Source organism: Pongo pygmaeus, chromosome 7 (genome assembly GCF_028885625.2).
Source record: "Pongo pygmaeus isolate AG05252 chromosome 7, NHGRI_mPonPyg2-v2.0_pri, whole genome shotgun sequence".
NCBI classification, from domain to species: domain Eukaryota; kingdom Metazoa; phylum Chordata; class Mammalia; order Primates; family Hominidae; genus Pongo; species Pongo pygmaeus.
The window spans coordinates 70893497-70910546 of NC_072380.2; the positions used below are offsets into that span (position 1 = coordinate 70893497).

General features: G+C 37.7%; 1 protein-coding gene across 3 annotated transcripts in view; it reads right to left on the bottom strand.

The window, feature by feature from the left end:
- The window catches only part of TOX (thymocyte selection associated high mobility group box), a 317642-nt gene that overhangs the window by 122228 nt on the left and 178364 nt on the right, over window positions 1-17050 (bottom strand). For all 3 annotated transcript variants that reach the window (XM_063668797.1, XM_054498277.2, XM_063668798.1), the window contains one exon: window positions 15252-15494. In XM_063668797.1, coding sequence (XP_063524867.1) covers window positions 15252-15494 — 243 coding nt within the window. The remainder of the gene's footprint in view (window positions 1-15251; window positions 15495-17050) is intronic.

A 17050-nucleotide genomic window follows, 5' to 3' on the forward strand; every position in this document is an offset into this window, starting at 1 on the left:
ATTCGGCTGTGTTCACAAATAGAAAATGAGATGCAGAATAATGAGTTGCGGATATTCAAAGATTTTCATGCGTCAAACATCTTGCTATTTTAGGTAAAAATGCATTTTTAGTATTCAGGTAAACACCTTAATTTTCCAATGACATGTGAAGGTGCAGAAGACGTAAGAAGGAGAGATTTTCAAATTGTACAGTATATACAGAGTTATCCTCACCATCCCCTCTCTCCATACATACTAAGCAGAAGTAGGGAGGGAAATCCCTGGACATCATCTGCAGGATATTGTCACAAACACTCACTCGAAGATTCTCAAAGCCAAGAACCCATAACCAGATCTATTCCTTGTCAAAACATTTGTTTGCTCTCTCGTGGACATAACCCTAATCACTTTCTCATCTCACACATTTTATGCCTGAATGGCATCTTCTTCATAACTTAGACCAAGAGCCCTTCAGGCATGATTCTTCCTTCCCCTGTGGAGGGCAGCCCTGTGTTCATGGAGGTGCTTATCCAATAAGCCGTAATAGGGGAGAATCTACTATTTTATGCATCATAAAGTTGTCATCAAGGTGCCTGAGGAAACTCTTGTGATCCACGATTCAGAGTTATGTGCATTTGTCTCCCGATAGGTGTTTGATATTTTCTCATTAGTAATGTGTTTTTCTCAGCATTTTGATAGATTGCCCGGGGAGATTTATTCCTATTTCCCTCTTTCTCTGGCCTCTTCAGGAATATGTGTATTATAGTCATTTCTTTTTGGCTTACTTGGCCTGTGTTTTTTGGAATAGTTTCACATTTTTCATTTTATCTTTTTCACACGATCATTAGCGAACAATGCAAAGGAATGTGGGGTGGAGTTTGACTCCTCCTCTTCCTCACTGCAGCGCTCCCTACTTTGCAGAAGCAGCCCCAGATGGCACATGGAGTTGCACCTCGTGCACAGCCACAGCCCCCCAACCCTCGGCCTGCCTGCACCTCTCACCATTCACGCCACAGCTTCTATGGCAAGTTAGAGGAGAACTTACGGGTTACCCAAATCCTACACTTAGTAATCCTGTTTTATAAACCTCAGAAAATTTGCATTTTTTAATTTAAAAAGGCCAAAATGTTAACTGAATGTGGATAAAAAGCATTACTTTGCAAATCATGTCAGTTACAGTATAAAAATTGCATTGTTTTTATGAAAACTCACATGAGAATAAAGAAATTACAATAGTACATTCAAGAGAATTAAGCATTCATTGCGCAGTTAGCTCTTCTCCAGTTGCCCAAGATGCCAAAAGGAAAGAAGACCACAGGGAAGGACGGGGTCCCATCCCCTGCTGTTGTGATAAAGCAGGAGGCCAAGGAAGTGGAGAATCTATAACCTGCTATTCAGAAGCATCTATGACAATTGCCTTATGTGGACTATCTCATTCAATCCATACTACAAGAGGAAGAAAGTATACGATAATAACCTTTCTCCATTTCACATATGAGGCGGCAGCTAAAGTACCCTGTGCCTGCTTCTGCACCTAGGATGAGCCCATCTTTCTAATCACTGCATGGTAATTGGAACAACGGACACCATGATGTTAGATTTGGGATTCTCTGCCCTCAGACACACCTGATTTCAATATTCTTTCCATTATACCAATAAAAAATACCCTTGGGTTTTTAACACATCTGCATTTTTATTCCATCTTTCAAAGTATACTGTGCTCTGAGAAACAGCCCTTTGTCGTACCATTTTGAAGGGACTATGTTTCCATAGCTTTCTGCCACCTGAGGCTGTGCTGCCACTTTGCCATGCACTGACTATTCTGAATATGTGCCCCTTCCCCTTTGCAGTGGAGACCAGCTGTGTATGCATAAGAGGGTCTTGGTCCACTGAGCTACCCTGGTAAATCCATCCCGGACTAAACTGTCTTCTGAAGACTTTTTGCAGTCAGTTGAGTGCCTGGGCTGAGCTGGATTGTGAATTACCATGAAAACCTCACAAAGTGCTCACATGCTTGTACCCTATAGCTCATCTTCTGAGATATCGAAGCATGACTTTTGCACAACACAGAGAGTGGCTTCCCAGCGAGTTTTTGGCCTCATGAGGGGATCTCCACAACCCTATCCCCAGAGGCTGGGACATTCCCTAGGCTGGGTGAGAGGAAGACGGCTGGTTTCACGATGGCCTCATGATCCTCTGTGGACCAGTCTTCTGATCCTCACTCTGGGGTTTATCAAGAAGGCCCTGAGCCCATGGGGGGACACGAGTATGCTGCTCCCTCGGGACTTGGCCTATCAAGATGCTTTTGTGATCCCAGCCACGTCAATTTATCATTCTTGAACAGGAATGAAGAAAAGTTGGCTGAGTTTATTTACGATTCAATGTTTGTTTCTTTGGCTTCCGTGAAGGCACTGCATATAGAATATGCAGCTTTGAGAGGGGACAAACTGATATAAACACATTAGAAAAAGTAGCAGGAATTTAATAAAGAGAGATAAACATTTCTAGCTAATTTTAGACCTACTATTCTTGGCAAGTTGCCTAGAATTTTTTCTCCTTTTATTTATAAAAATGATTTAAATATCTTCATACATTTATAAGCTAAATTTTTTATACTGTCGATGGAGAGAAAAGAATACCTTGAGTTTGGCCAATAATGGGAATGTGGTAAATGGCAGAGACCCCAACTCCTGGTCTTAAGTTAGAGCTGCAGAACCCTTGTCTGTTGTACAGCCTGTTGCTACCTGAGGCACTAACGCTGTCTTCCTTGCAGAAGATTGGTATAATTTACATTACTGGGTTTTTGACAAAGAGCTGACATTTTTCATTAGCTGGAAAGCTAATGTGTTTAACAAGCGACTTGAGAATGGACCTACACCTTTAGGTAATAAAAATGCTAATCTTGTATCCAGCTTAATCCCCACAACCATATGGTGATGTAAATATGATTGTTGTCACACCTTTTTTTTTTTTTATTTTATAGCTAAGGAAACTGAGGCTCAGAGAAATCAAGTGATTTGTCAAAGTTACCCAGCCAGGATTTCAAGCCCATCCTTCTTTCATTGAAATGTAGGATCTCTCTTTTTCTCTACTCATTCTCTCTTATTATTTCAGCAATGTAAAAATAATACGAGTTTATTCTGATTTTTTAAAGAAGAGGGCAGAACTTTGAATGTTGTCTGGGTTTACACTGTCAGCTTGCGTCATCACAGTGCCGAGTTCATCAGGAGAGAGACTGACCAGAGAGAGGACAAAAGGCTCAACTGAGGTTTCCAATGCAAATTTACCAAGCCTCTACCAAGTGTAAAAGCACTGCTCCCAGCCTCACCAGAAATGTAGAGGAGATCTGTACCCCATCCTGCCTAGTTCACCACCTACCAGCTGTCCATCCCTGTGCTCTGCCTCTTTGTCCCATGGTCCTTCTGGGTAAGATGAGAATCACACCACCCACCTCCTGGTGTGATAGTGGGGATGAAGAAGAAAACTGTGTGTAAAACACCTAGCCCAGGACTTGGCAAGAGTCGGAGCCCAATAAATGTCAGCGTATTGGTTGTTAGAATGTCCCACGGAACACAGATACCAGTAATGAGATGAGGAATGACAAATAGTATAAGAAAAACGTAGACCACAAGCTATGGGGGTTCTGAGGAAGTGAATAACACAGTAGCTGACATGAAGCTCACTGTCTGCCCAGTACTGCTCGGAGGGCTTCAGATGCACAGACCGGATCAAGCCTCACCACCAGCAGGAAAACTGAGGTGCAGAGAGGTGGAATCACTTCCCCATGGTCACATGCGGATAGTGAAGGGCCTGCCAGGGTTCAAGTGCAGGCAGCCTCACCCAGACCCACAGGCGTACCCACCACTCATACGGCTTCTCAAGACCCCAATGCCATCAGTAGGTTTCTGCGGGTGACTCCAACACTTCCTGGACAAGTTAAGAAGTGTTCCATATTTGAGAATTTGATCTTTCCTGGTCTCACACTTTCGCCAAGTTTCATATATGTAACCCAAGTGAACGATCAGTTCCTGGGTTCTATCATTCACTATACATACCACCTGCAGATCTGAGGTATCATGAAGTCACCCTAGAAATGTCTGATTTATGCAGGAGATGCTGCAGGGAAGCACAGCTTCAGAGAAGGCAGAGCATCCGCTATTAGCTGGGAAATACAGGCCAGCCTTGTGTGCTATGGAAATCAGGAACGAGGCTGCTTTGGGGAAAGAAAAAACAACCACACACAAGAAAAAATCCATGTGATAGTAGCTATTAACAAGAGGTCCCACTCTGCATCTGTCCAGTGGGGAAATGGCCGCTGATACTTTCAGCCATGGCTTCACCTTGGTGCAGCTACCTTTTAATACTAAGGACAATAGGATCAGAGTCCCAGACACACAAACCTAATCAACACATGAATGCGTAGAGAGACAGAAAGAAAGATACATACATACATACATACAGATGCAAGTAGCATACTTTTATTCTATGTGAATAATAGTTACGTGATCATAGCCTATTTTCCTTTTCCTGTTAACTTTTCAAGCACTATATATATATACACACACATCACAATAGAAAAAAATACTTCAAAATGCTAATAATTTTGTCTCTTGATAGCCTTAATAATACAGCGTTTTTAGCAATAAACTTTATGAATCCACTATCTTGAGAACTGCAGAGAGAGTTATCTTTCATCCATAGCATTTGCAACTTTCATACTGTATGAATTACGATCCTATCTCCATTTGGTAAACCATTAGTTACATCTACTGGTTAACACAGAATGTGATTACACATACAATAGATATAAAAATGTAAAGCATTTAATAGCATGATATGTTTACAGGGTTGGATCATATTTTTATTAAAGATTATCAAGATCATGATTAAAGAAAACAAAACTCCCTAAAGGTTGAAAAATAATGCTTTTCAAATGTAACACATTTTGAGAGGGTTTTTTGCCTATCAAAAATAAAAATGCTACCCTGAATTACAAGAAGAAGTTTAATCCTCTCTCTGTCAAAGAGTACTTCTATTTCTCTGGGGAATTTGTATAGTCCATTAAATTCGGGGAATTTGTATATTCCATTAAATTCAGAGAATTTAACTATCATTTTTGTGATTATATATTTATCAAAATGTTAAATATATTTATTAGTTGAAAGAAAAAAAGACATGTTCTCTGGATGATTTTGGTATTTGTGATATTTTAAGTTATTTAAAAAAGGAAAGTCAAATCTAGTATTTTAATGACTGTAACAAATGGTCAAAAACCCTCCAGGACTTCATACCTTTTCTCCTACACAGCGTGTATTGCTGCTGGCAGAAAGAAGTATATAAATGGCTAATATAAAAAGACAAATAATATTATGTTTCTGTAGGTACTGCTTGTCCATGTAAGAGATCTTGAAACTTTCAAACTAGAAAAAAACTAAAATGGAAAAAAAATCTAACACCAAAACCTGCTCTTAAAGCATTCCCATATTAAATATGGGAATGCTTTAATAGATAATAATATTAATATTATTAATAGATAATAATAGTTAATGAATAATGAAGAAAGTGGTGTCTTGAAATGAGACTGACTCATTGTTCTCCTGAAAAGCATTTTAGATGAATTCTCCTATGATTTCGTGACAAAATGAGTTTATAACGCAACATTTCAATGTTAATAATCTACTTGCATAAATCAAGCAAAAAGCAAGTCAAAGACATGGCAAGCTGAGATATAATCATTTTGTAATTAAAAAAATAACATGAGTCATATGGGCAAATGTTTAATGGACATTAATTTTTCATATTACTACTACTTCTGCCCCAAGACTTTGGAAGAGTAGGCACAGATATATTCCTTTAGAAGTCTTGTAATTTTACTGATAGTTTTTCTCTATAAAAATAGCCATACTCAGAAAATAAATGGATTTATCTAAAAAGGAGGATCAACTACACATTGTAATTAATTGTCAAATACATCAGTTTAATAGTGGAATAGGTTAGAAATGATCAGTAGTAAGTTGATTAAGTATTAAGACTATAAAGTTAGATCTGTGTTTAGGGCTCAAATTCATTTAGGTATTTTGAAAGCATTATAGCATTTTAGACACCATGATAAATGACATTATACTTTCTATAAAACTGGAATATTTGTATCATTTTAGAAGACTAAACAACTGCTTAGCTGTGTCAGCCCAAAAAGCAATAATAATCTAGTACCTGTCTGGGGGAAATAGTATGGCTAGAGATAACTTTAAGTGGGAACAAATAGATTCACTCAATCAGAAATAGTTATTGAGCTCCTACTATGGGCTGTACACTTATATAGAGCATTGTTATCAGAAGTTTCTGCATGGAGGTCTAGGCAATGAAACCAAGTAAGCTCTCAGGGTTTCTAGGTCCTCTTTCCTGTAATGAGCTTATGAGGCAGAGAGAGAACAAGAAAAATGTTTTTCTCCATGGGGAGTGGAGTTAATGCTGAGTGTTAATGCTGAATGGTGAAGGAAGGAAAGAGAAAGCAATTCTCGACACATGAAGCACCAGCATGATTATTCAAGGTAGGAGAGCGAGGACAGAACATTCGCTGGACCCGAAATGAGGAGCACAGAGCTCAGTTCTAGAAGGAGCACTGGAGGAAGGACCACCCACAAGAAGCCCCAACCATACCCCTACACATGCCTGCACAGATCCTCCAGGTATATAACTGCTATCCAGAACAGGCCTGTTTTCATTTATTGTTTATTCCTTCTTTCCAGTCCTATGTCTTCTTTATCCAGGTTCTGTGCTGCTTTCCCCAAACTGCTCCCTCAACACATTAGGAAACATTCTACTAACAATTTTGAAGTTATAACTAATGACTGAAAGCTCATGGCTAGGATCTGGAAATTCTTACTTATGGACATACTTAGAATCCCTTTGTCCAAAGACAATTATTCAAATATAAACTACAATAAATTTTTTTATTCATCTTTGTTTGCTAAATAATTGATACCCAGGCAGGAAAAAAAGACGCCTTAAGAGCAAGACCACAATGGCCTTTTCAGATGTTTGCCTTTAGGACATGAAATGAGCTACACAAATACAAGATGGGAAACTGCTGGCTAGAAACCAACACAGCAAGAGTCACACACTGTAGGAGGGATCAACGAATCAGCAATTAAACATATCAGCAATCAATGATGCTATTAAGGACCCTATCATAAAACATCCACGTAGAGGCAGAGAATAATTTGAAAAAATCAGAAATTAATCTGCAATCTCAGGTTCTAGAGCTGTGCCATCCATTGTCATCAACATTCCTTAAGATCATAAATGTCAAAAAAAAAAAGAGCTAATTTGATTTAAAAGTTGAAAAATAATGACCTGTGAGGAAAGGTTAAAGGAATTGGGGTTATTTGGGCCAGGTAAAACACAACTGCAGGATTGACTTAATAAATGTCAAATATTTGAAATCAACTGTTCTCCAAGCATTCAGAGGGCTGAGGCAGACAAAATAGGCTAAAATTGCCTATTTGGTAAGTAAGAGATTTTGGTTTAACTTTAATAAGGAAATTCCTGGAAGGAATCTAAATCTCTTACTGCAATTTAACTTAATGTCACAAGGTTAATTAAACACAAACAGGCTACCAAGGAAAGTTATGCAATCTTGACTCTTAGAAAACCACATATCTCAAATGGTTTAGGTTTACTCCTGCCTAGACTTAAGAGACTGGATTAAGTAGGTGCCAGAGTTTGCTTACAGCATATTATATAACTGATGTTATTCCCTTTTTACTTCTTTCATGCATGGGTGAGGCACACATTTGTATGAACTCAAGGGGTGAAGAAAAAGTACAAGAACTCCTATATACCAAGTGAATCTTGAGTCTGATTACTTGACTTAGAAAAGAAAAAGCGTTATTTTTAAATTGGCTCCTTTCCTGAACACTATTAAGGATAAGTCTAGTTTGGAATAATATTTTATTATAGCAATAAAAGATAGCCCCAAATCATTAACATACTGAGTCCATTGAACTATATCAATACCACATTCAAAGTAGTCTGTTTTGCGCAAACAAAGATCTTAAGTAGATCTTAACAATTAACTACAAACACCACCTATTTTTGGCCTTATTAAGAATTTGTCCAAAAAGAAAAAACCCAACCAACCCACATATTTATTGTATTTGGTCAAAACTAAGAACAAAAAAACCAGCCCATTTCTTCACAGTATTAAAGTGGTTTAACGCATTGTTCTTGTGTTCTGCGATATTCAAAAAAGGATAATTTCTGAAAAAAAAACAGGCTGTAATTGCTAAACATTTAATGAATTGTGGCATAATGCTAAATAATTGTTCTTCATTTTTCTTCTGTCAAAGTGGCAAAATTATTTTTTATGGCTTATTTTCCTTTTTGTTTAAAGAAAGAAACAAGCTGCTGTGACATCCATTCCATTTTAAACAAACACTTCTATTATTCCATCATTAAATGGGCTGACATCATAAGCTCCTCCGTGTTCCGAAAGATGCTTAGCTCTAGTCCATGGTTACACACTTTATGCATTACATGAAATAAAATACCTCAAGATTTGGAAAATATTTATTTTAAAAACAGCAATCAAATTGTCTGTAATCACATTTTCTGCCTGGCTTTGAAAGCTGCATTATTCAATATGCCAGTGGTCTTTTCCATAATGGCAACATATTGGAAATTCATGCTGCTCTAATACATCTGAATTCCTTGATGTGCGGCACTCCCTATAGGCCTGAAGGAACACTTCTGCTTCAGTTTCATGAGTCCTGTATAGCACCTATGAAAGCGATGGTTGTCAAAACAGTTGTACAGTGGCCTTTGAATGCAAAGTGTACCACGACTGAATGCTAAAAATGACAATAAATCTGAGTATATACATTTGCTTGCTTTTGTTCACTGGAAAAAGAAGGCATTTGGGAAATAAACCACCGAATTTTATTGCCTTTTAACATCTTTTTTCCATTTCAAACTCCAGAACTGGAAATTTGACACATTCAAAGAAATTGAAATCGCCTTTGTTGCTTTCCTTATTGTAAATTTTCTATAATGTGTCATTAGGAAACACACTCTACAAAAAGCCCAGGTTCTAAATGAATCCTTTCTTCGAGGTCATTCTAAAACTTTGCACGGTTTTTCTTTGTATGAAAGAGCTTCTGTTGACTGCACAAAGAACAAGCAATCACCACATATAGGCCGGGCTGAGAGTCTGGGATGACTTTATACAAGGTTGCATTTTCCCGTTCACCAATCCATGATTAAGCCCAGCGGTGAATATACCAAAGTGGGGAGAAACAGAAGAGAGCCTCTTGATTTCAGTTGGGAGAAATCAAAGGATTTTTCTTCAGCCATGAATACTTAATATGGGCATTTTCTTATTCTACCTTTCTGCTAAAATAGTTCTGTAGTTTCCTTTTAACAACATGAAAACACTATCCATCCACACAAAGCAAAATCACTCTCTTTTTTAATGGCAGGATTACATTTTCCAGTCAAAAGAAATTATCTATCCAGTAGGTTCTTATAACTGATTAAACTTTGAAGGGGGGTGGGGGGTGCAGTTAAAACACTGTGACAGCCAAAGCCATGGCAAGAAAAATTACTAAGTAACTAAAATGACAAACCCAGTGAGTCTTAAAGTCTAGATCAAAGTTGTGTGGTTAACAGAAAACAAATTACAGGAAAATGCTAGTCCTGAGAAGGATCATGGAGATCAACTAGTCTTGGGGCTTTCCATGTTCTTAGGGGCAGAACATTTGTTCAAGGGAACTTTTATAAGAAATGCAAATAAAAATAAAAACAACACTGTTCCCTCTAACTCCTGCGCCCCACCCCCGACACCACTCCCAACAAGCTCAGTGTGGATCAGTCTTCTATAGATCTACTCCAGCCCTGCTGGTAAGAGGGTTCGGTGACTTGCCCATGATTGACAAGCTTATCCATGTCTCTCATTTCAATGCTTTTCTAACCAGACTCCACTCTCTGAGAAGTGCACACAAATCTATTACTCACTATCAAAATAACTCAGAGGAATGTTGAGAAAAATGGAACTCTTGCATATTGGGTCATGAATGACTGTTTAACTTGGACCTAGAGAATCAGAACTAATTGGCACTTATTTGACAGTTATATACTTATAGAAATTCCACCCTGTTTTATAGCCTGTCTTAGAAAAGAGGGACTTTAGGAAAATGGAATCTTTTTCAAAGTGCTAGAAATTTAACTAGTTGCAGGAATCCTTACTAACAATAAAATGGCACAGACAAGAAAATGCAAAAAAGTGGTGGGAAATTTGGGAAAAACTTTCACCCTATGTATGCTGCACCCCATTATGTCTATGATAAATTCCAGAAGGCAATATAGATATCTATCTTGGATACCTTTTTATCATAAAGAGGTTCCCATTGAATATATCTGGGCAGACATTACAGATATTAGCTACTTTAATACTTACAACATGACGAGATTAAACAGGTGAAACTGAGGCACAAAAAGTTACTCACAGTCACACAGCTGGTAGGCAGAAGCGCCAGGATTTGAATTGAGGCACTCTGCCCCAAAGACATCAATTTGAATCACAATGATAAATAAAGACACCCAGTAAAAGGTAAATACTCCTTTGGTTAATAGTAGGCTTATTGCAGTCTTTTTTGACAGATGTGAAGATTCAGGATGAAAGTATAAATAACTCTTTTGGAAAGTCTTCCTTCCCACGCATTTTAACTTCTCCAAAACAGTCATACAGGCTTGCTTTTCTAATTTTATTTAACCAACACTTATATAATGCTTCCTATGTGCCAGCTACTGGTCTGAGTAATCTTAAATATTTCCTGAACCCCGTGAGGTAAGGCCTAGTATTATCATCCCCATTTTCCTGATAAGGAAGCTGGAGTATTTACTGGCTAAGCCATTAAGTCACTTAACCACTTTGAACTTTCATTTTCCATTTGTAAAACTGGGATACTCGTTCCTCATTCAGACACTGATTTTTAATTATGGACTAAATTGTTGATGTCTAATATATTAGGCATTTGTAGGAAATGCTTATAAATGGTGAAACTGTATCACTTATGTTGCCAGTGGAGATAAGAAACAGAGGTAGATACAAGAGAATATATCTAAAAACAAAATTTCAGTAAATGACATACTTTATAATAATTGATATATAAGTAACATATCTATAATATCTCATAATGCATATATAAAACACAATAACATCTAAAATCTATACAATAAATATATACAATAAATAATATACAAGAACTTAAGTATTTTTCACTTCCTTGATCCATTTGAATACTAAAATGTCATCATGTGAAAATACTAATACAAAGATCCAATCACAATACTAACATCAAAAGGCTCAGCTTTAGAAAATATAATTAGAGAAAGTTGATCCTATACATAAATTTTCCCAGGATGGCTTCTACTCATAGGATTTTTAAATTCACAGCAAAATCAATATTTAAAATCTATAACTGTTAGCTTTTTTTAGTTGTTCTCACATTGTAGGTGACCTTGAAAGAAAATCTTGGAAGGGGCACTGTCATTTTGAGGTGGGCAATATTTAAACTCTCATATCTGTAGACATTATTTTCCTGTCTAATGGGCACTGATGATGTAAACTATCCCTATACATAAACATATTTCAACACTTGGCAAACCAGTCCATAGCTCAGTTGTTAAATTTTGTGATCATATTAGCCATGAGCAAACTTGCTAGTAAAGAGTTTTAGTAAGTTTTTACAAGGAAGTGTGATGAGCAAATTTAATATTCAAAATTTCTTTCAAAGAAAATAATCCCTTCATGGTTTTAAAATATAAAATATGAAAAGACAAAATGTTGTTCATCTTTAGATCCATACATATTTGTGGATGCAAAAATGGCTTAATGGCACACCACACTACTATAGTTCCTCAGCACCTCTTACCTACATCGGGGTAACAGGCCCCAGAGGCTTTCCATAACCCCAGTCTCTTACCGCTGCTATCTACACAGGGTCCTATTGCCAGAAGGATTTTCCTACAACACTGCTTTCATAATACTTTTGCCCTTGAGTAAAAACCACCAGCGATTGCTTATAATCTGTCCTAACATGCCCAAGTTCTTTAACTGGTTTTTGAAGGTTTTGGTCAAATCTCCCATTTCAAAATACCCAATCTGATTTTTGAACACTCTCCAACATGCCTTTTCTTTCCTCTTGGTTTATCCAAATCAAAGCCCTCCTTCAAGCCGTGACTGTTGTCCTACCTTTTCTACTAAGTTTTATACCCAAACCAGAGTACGGTCATCTCTTTCAACTAAGAGTTCCTACTGAGTTCATGGCCAGTACATCTGAGTTGGGCACTTCTCTTGGTCTCTAATTGCCCCATGTTTCTAATTGTTTCATAACTATTTATGTTTTCCCTGTCCAGAAGGACAGTAGCTAGGTCTTTTCAATCATTTGAGCCTTTTCAAACATTGAGACCGTGGTAAGCATTCAAAATATATACACTGAGGAATGGCATTCTAGTCGTGTGAGAGCTCAAAACAAGAACTGAAGAGGCTCTTTGTTTCTCATGGGAATTAGTAGACAAAAGATAGCTCCTGATTCTTCCAACTTTATTAGATTTCTATTGCAACTTTATAGTGTATCAGACTCTGGCTTCTGGAATCCAGCCAGAGATCCCCAAGCCTTGAGAAACAGAAACAACAAATTTAATCTCCAAATCTTCTTTCTCTGAGACCATGCTGGCTTGGAAAAAATGGGCTTAATATAGACTTAATGCTAGAATCAACATCATTAACTAGACCTATACTGTCTAACACAGTAGCTGCTGGGTGAATGTGGCTACTTAAATGTAAAGTAATTAAAATAAAATAAAATGAAAAATTGGTCCCTCAGTCCCACTAGCCACATTTAATAGCCAGTGACTACTGCTGTTGGACAGCACAGATTATAGAAGAGCTCCATCATCACACCACATTCCACTGGGAAGTGCTGAACCTTACCCACCGTCTCACCAACACGGGCATTTGCTGGAGTCGCTTTTTGCTTGCAGCATTAAAGTCTAGGACCAGTGCTGTGAGGAGGCACAGTAGACGTGCAGCTCCAGAATGTAGCTTGAGGGGTATTGGGAAGGCTTACCACCCTATGAAAATCCCAAACAGGCTCACCTTCAAGAACTAGAATGGCAAATCAGAGCTTCATTCCTTCATCTTAGGCCAAATAGGGGATTTGTTTCCCCTATACCCTGCAAAGTGTTGAAAGTTCCTAGGGAAACATCATGTTGAGGCAAAATTATCAAAGTCCAGTTTTTGACAGTAGGTTGGTGGGCAGAGAGCATAAGGAAATTTTATGAACAGAAAGAAGCTCCCGATAGGGAAAGAGGAAGGGACAGTGGGAACAGACATGAAAATGGCCTATCTTGTGGCTGTGACTGAGTCCAGTCCCAAATGTGCCATTGGAGGATGGCATGACTGCCATGGGCAGCAAATCTGGAAACAATCTCTGAGCCACAGTTACTGACATTGCATAAGCATTTCTTTAAGAGTGACGTCTCTTAAAGGTGTATTGAGATGGATGTAGAAATGCTAAGGAGGGTAAATTTGTTACTAGAAAGGAGGTAAATTTTATAAAGGAAAAAGACTTGAACTATATAATCGAATATCTCGTTATCCTTCCTATGGCCCCAATCTCACTCCTACCATGGGGAATAAGCCTAGAGAACAAAATTGGCATTTTCCATGTATACTGAACGCCCCCTTCTTCTCCTTTCTAGGGAACAGGGGTACCTACAGAGGCATGACCTGAATGCCTTCTTTGGCTCATGAATTGGATCTGAAGGCTTAGTCCCAAAGAGAAGTAGGCAGGTGATTTTTCAAGGTGACTACACTGAAATACATTTTCAGCTTTACACATTTAGCATGTTAAAAAAAATCCATTTTCTATTTATGGAGTCATACTTAATACACATAAGCTAAATCTATACAAGTGGAATATAATCTAAAAACCTGAGTGATGGTGCTGCCAATGAGTTCTCCCCTCTTGGCTGCCCAGATGGCTGCCAGATTTCAGGAAAATTCTATACACCATTGTGTATTAGGCAGTAGGCTCTGGGTTTCATTCTCTAAAGAAACTACTTTGGAGTTTCTTTTGACTCTACTTTTATTCCACCTTTATGTTCATGATTAACAGAAAAGTCATCCTGCAAAATCACTCAAGTTAGAGATATATCCCCCAATGATTTAGATAAGTGATAATATGAAATGTGTTTTTTTAATCAGAAAGAACATAATATTGGCAAGTTAATCAATTTATTCATTGTGAAAATGACAGTACTGTTCAATGACTTATGAAAATGACAAGAGAGTTAGTTGGACTGTTAAGTGACTGAACAATGAAAACCAAAAAGTGCTAATTAAAAGTCACTGTAAACCTGGGAGGAGGGTTTTGTGACATGGTCTAAAGCTCTCTCCTTGGCCATCTACTACTGATTTTTTTTTCCACTATTGGGGTATAGACAGAGAAATTATTAAGTTTCAGATGACATAAAAATCAGAAGGAAAGATTTTATAATAAGCCAGTGTTTCTCAAGTATGGGATGCTTGTAAAAAATACAAACCACTGGACTCCCTGGGTAGAGCCTGAGAATTTGATTTTTTTGCTAGTTTGCTGGTTGATACACATTCCTATTAAATTGAAAAATTAACGGGAATTTATAGTGTTGTCATTATAAATTGTTAGACAACAAGTCCAGTAGACTGCAACACTTTAATGGAGATAAATTTTGATCACCAGAATTATACCTCCAAGATAAAACTGAAAATTGTTTTCTTACCTTCCTATGGTATACATTTGTGGAAATTGAGAGCCGAAAATAGGAAGGAAAATCAAGGTTAACAGCAGCTGCGGTTCAGAAGATGTGGGGATCTCCCTTTTGGGGAGGAATCCTCCACTGGATGAGAGGTGGCATCTTTCAAGATGACTTTTTCTCTGAAAGCTGGTAAGCTGGTTTGACTCTATGACAGCACATTCATTGTCAAACAATATTTAGTACTTTGGGTCATAAATATGAGTGACTGCACAAGTAATTAACTGATTTTACCTTGACTTAAATATAAAATAGAACATTGCTTTAGAAATGTGTATGATTTATAAATAACTGTCTCCACCGCTAGAAACAGTTTCAGAATGCTATTATCACAATGCCAGGCCCTCGCATGAACTTGGTCCTCGTCCTTATGGTATCCCTTAGCCCCCACCACAAACAGGTAAGCAGATTCTTACCACAGAAATGGAATTGGAAAGCAGTGTTCCATCCTGGCCCAGCATATTGGAGACTGTGATTTCAGGGAGGTCCATGTTTTGTGGATGAAATGGTAGCAGGCCATTATGGTTCATGGGGTGACACAGAGAATGGTAACCAGACTCAACTTCATTCAGGTGCACCAGCGAGTGGTCTGGGAGGGAAGGAGGAGTAATTGGTGGAATGTTGAAGTCTTCACTTTCCAGGCTTGGACCAGGGTAGGACTGTGAAAAGACAAAAGTGACATGGTTGCAAATTATCATCTTCTTGCTCTTCATCATCATATCAAACACACTTGACCCTTTAGATATTATTACGAGCAGCATATGGATTTGGCAAAGACGTTTCAAACCTTCAGATTATCCTGCTGCCATTTCATCATTATGCATGAAAGAAAATTGCCTCAAAGGCAGATCCACTTCTGGTATAAAGACTACTTCCATTAGGTGGTTTTATTTTTCCAAAAAGCTGAACTCAAACAGATTTCAAAGTTCCCATTAAAATTTTCCAGAGTTTTAATCTAGCTGAATACCTTTTTCATGGGAATTGTATGGAAGGAAGGCAATTTATAAAATTAATGTTTGATCAAACATGTGTCACAGGGCTCCCTACTGCTCAGATCATGGGATGTAACAAAAATGAATTCCAGAAGTTCTGGGCAATTGCTTTTGGGTTTTGAAAGGCTACCTGCTCACAATTGACAAAAGAAAATGTCTTAGAAAAGAAGCGACTTAAGCATGCTGCATAAAAGTGTAGTTCCACTGAAAGTTTGATATATGAAGAAAATGCCATTAAGAGCTGTTTTTATCACAAAGATCTTATCATCAAAATCAAAGTGGAGATTACTTTTATGATTTCCAGTAAGATTTACTTGATTTCCCCCTAAGAGCTGACAAGTAATATTGCAAATATTTAAATTCAGTTCTGTCCATTTTGAAAGGCAAAATAGTACTAATATTATTAAAATACCAATTCTGGAATAAAAGCCAGCAGTAAAATAAATAGCATTAACACATGTGGGTTTTTTTTTTCTTTTACAAACTAGCATTAGATAAAATAGAAAGGGAGGGAGGGGAACAGGAAGGAAAGATTATGTGAGGACAGGCCTGTTTAAAATGGAATGTGGTAAATGTTGAAAAATACATGGAAGAAATAAAAAATCAAACATTGTTACCAATTAATATTAAATACACAGTGATATATAGCAGTCCTTCATAGAACAGGTGTCACAGTATGAAAGGAAACGTTTCGGTCCAGATAATTCTTGCAAGCTTATCTTTCAAATTAAGAGTGAGCCTTCATAGTGTTTGGGTGTATGGGTAACAAGGATTCCCTTGTCTAACAGCCCAGCGCCTGCTCAAGTGTGCAAGATTTGAAATGAGCAGGCAAGGGTGGGAGCCAAATAAAGTAGTGTAAGGTATTCATATGGTGTCCAGCCAATAAGCATCATGCTCCTGTGTCCAAGTGCCTGGGGTTATTTTTTCCAGATGGCGTCTATTTGTCTAACAGAAAGAAAATCTTCAAGTTCTACTTTCTAAATGTTGTACAAGTTTTGATATATTTGTTTAGGTGCCATCAGAAGACAAGATTAAATGAAGAGCTACTTGGAACATCTGGAATTTAGACCTGGTCATAGAGCAGCACATGTAGGTTAGAGACAGGGGGTGTATGAAGGGAAAAATTTGACTGTTATATGCAGATAATTTTTCTTAAATATCTAAAGTTCTGCTAAAAAAAATCACCAGCTCTAGAAGTTCAATCACTTGTTACCAAATTCTCC